This window comes from Buceros rhinoceros, unplaced genomic scaffold (assembly GCF_000710305.1).
Source record: "Buceros rhinoceros silvestris isolate BGI_N320 unplaced genomic scaffold, ASM71030v1 scaffold13934, whole genome shotgun sequence".
NCBI classification, from domain to species: Eukaryota; Metazoa; Chordata; class Aves; order Bucerotiformes; family Bucerotidae; genus Buceros; species Buceros rhinoceros.
This window is the reverse complement of record NW_010407812.1, coordinates 91,434-92,551: the sequence shown is the minus strand read 5'-3', so window position 1 is coordinate 92,551 and position 1,118 is coordinate 91,434. Positions and strand designations below refer to the sequence as shown.

Genomic DNA, 1,118 nt, shown 5'->3' with positions numbered 1-1,118 from the left:
GAGCTAGGTTTCTATTGTAGGCGGTGCATTCCTTGGGAGGGAGGGTGTGTGTGTGTCGGTGCCTTCCCACACTCGGGGCAGCTCTTATTTAATGGGGGTCTCCATGCAGGGCAGACGCCAGAAGAGATTTTGCCGTTCCCACTTCCCATCCAGGAGCAGCAGCAGCAGCTCGCATGGCAGGCGCTGGTATGGTCGAGGTAATGCTGGAGGAGGCGGCTCCTGGCACCAACCAAGCCTCCAGGGTGCACCTGAGGGAGGATTTGAGGAGGATCCGGTGCGCGGTGCTGCTGTGCCTGCTCTCCGTGCTGGTCCTCATGCTGTTCACTGCCTACCTGATGGCTGGAAACCTCCGAGCCCCCAGCTCCTGCGCTGGCCAGGTAAGAGACCGACACTGATTTCTGCCCTGCCGCCCTGCGTGGAGGAGAGCTCTGCATCTCGCGTCTCCGCAGTTGGGTTTGTTTGGGTCTTTTATTTGCTCTTTCGTGTTTCCTTAAACATGAGAAACTCACTGTAAATTCCTTCTTCCTTACACAGAGCAAATCTGGGATAACTATGGTTATTGTGTGGTCTTTTTAACCAATGGTTTCCATTCCTCTTGTCCGAATTTCACTAAAGTCACAGTACAAGGCACAACTTTAAAAACTCTAATCGGCATGCTGCGGGAAACGCTTTAAAAATCGCTAGTTGGTGGAAATCAGTGTGTCCCCACTGATTTCAGCCATATTTTGACACTGACTCATTTTCCTCCTTTTGGGTTAACTCTGAGACTTCCCCTCCAGCATCCTATTTCAGCAAACATCTGGTGACCACGCTGCTGATGTCAGTGTCAGTGCCCATCATCCCTCACAGGGCAGACAGCTACAGCTATCCTGTAATATAAATGCAAACTCCTGCAGAGAGATGATTTGAGATGATTAAGGAGACAGATCCTGAAGTTTGCATCCCATTTTTACTCCTCATCAAAACTTTCTCTTAGATCCAGAGATCTTCTCAGCTCTTTTCCTTGCAGACAGCTAAGCTCACTTTGCTCCTAGCACTACAAGCTTGTTTCTAATGCTCCTCTATGCCATCTCACTGCAAACAAATGCCTATTTCCACGGTAGAGTATGGATTCAGCA

The 1,118-nt window shown here is 49.9% G+C and overlaps 1 protein-coding gene across 1 annotated transcript in view; it reads left to right on the top strand.

The window, feature by feature from the left end:
• Positions 1-188: 188 nt before the first annotated feature.
• The window catches only part of TNFSF15 (tumor necrosis factor (ligand) superfamily, member 15), a 13,444-nt gene continuing 12,514 nt past the window's right edge, over positions 189-1,118 (top strand). The window contains exon 1 of the mRNA XM_010134633.1: positions 189-377. Within this exon, the coding sequence (XP_010132935.1) occupies positions 189-377 (189 nt within the window). The remainder of the gene's footprint in view (positions 378-1,118) is intronic.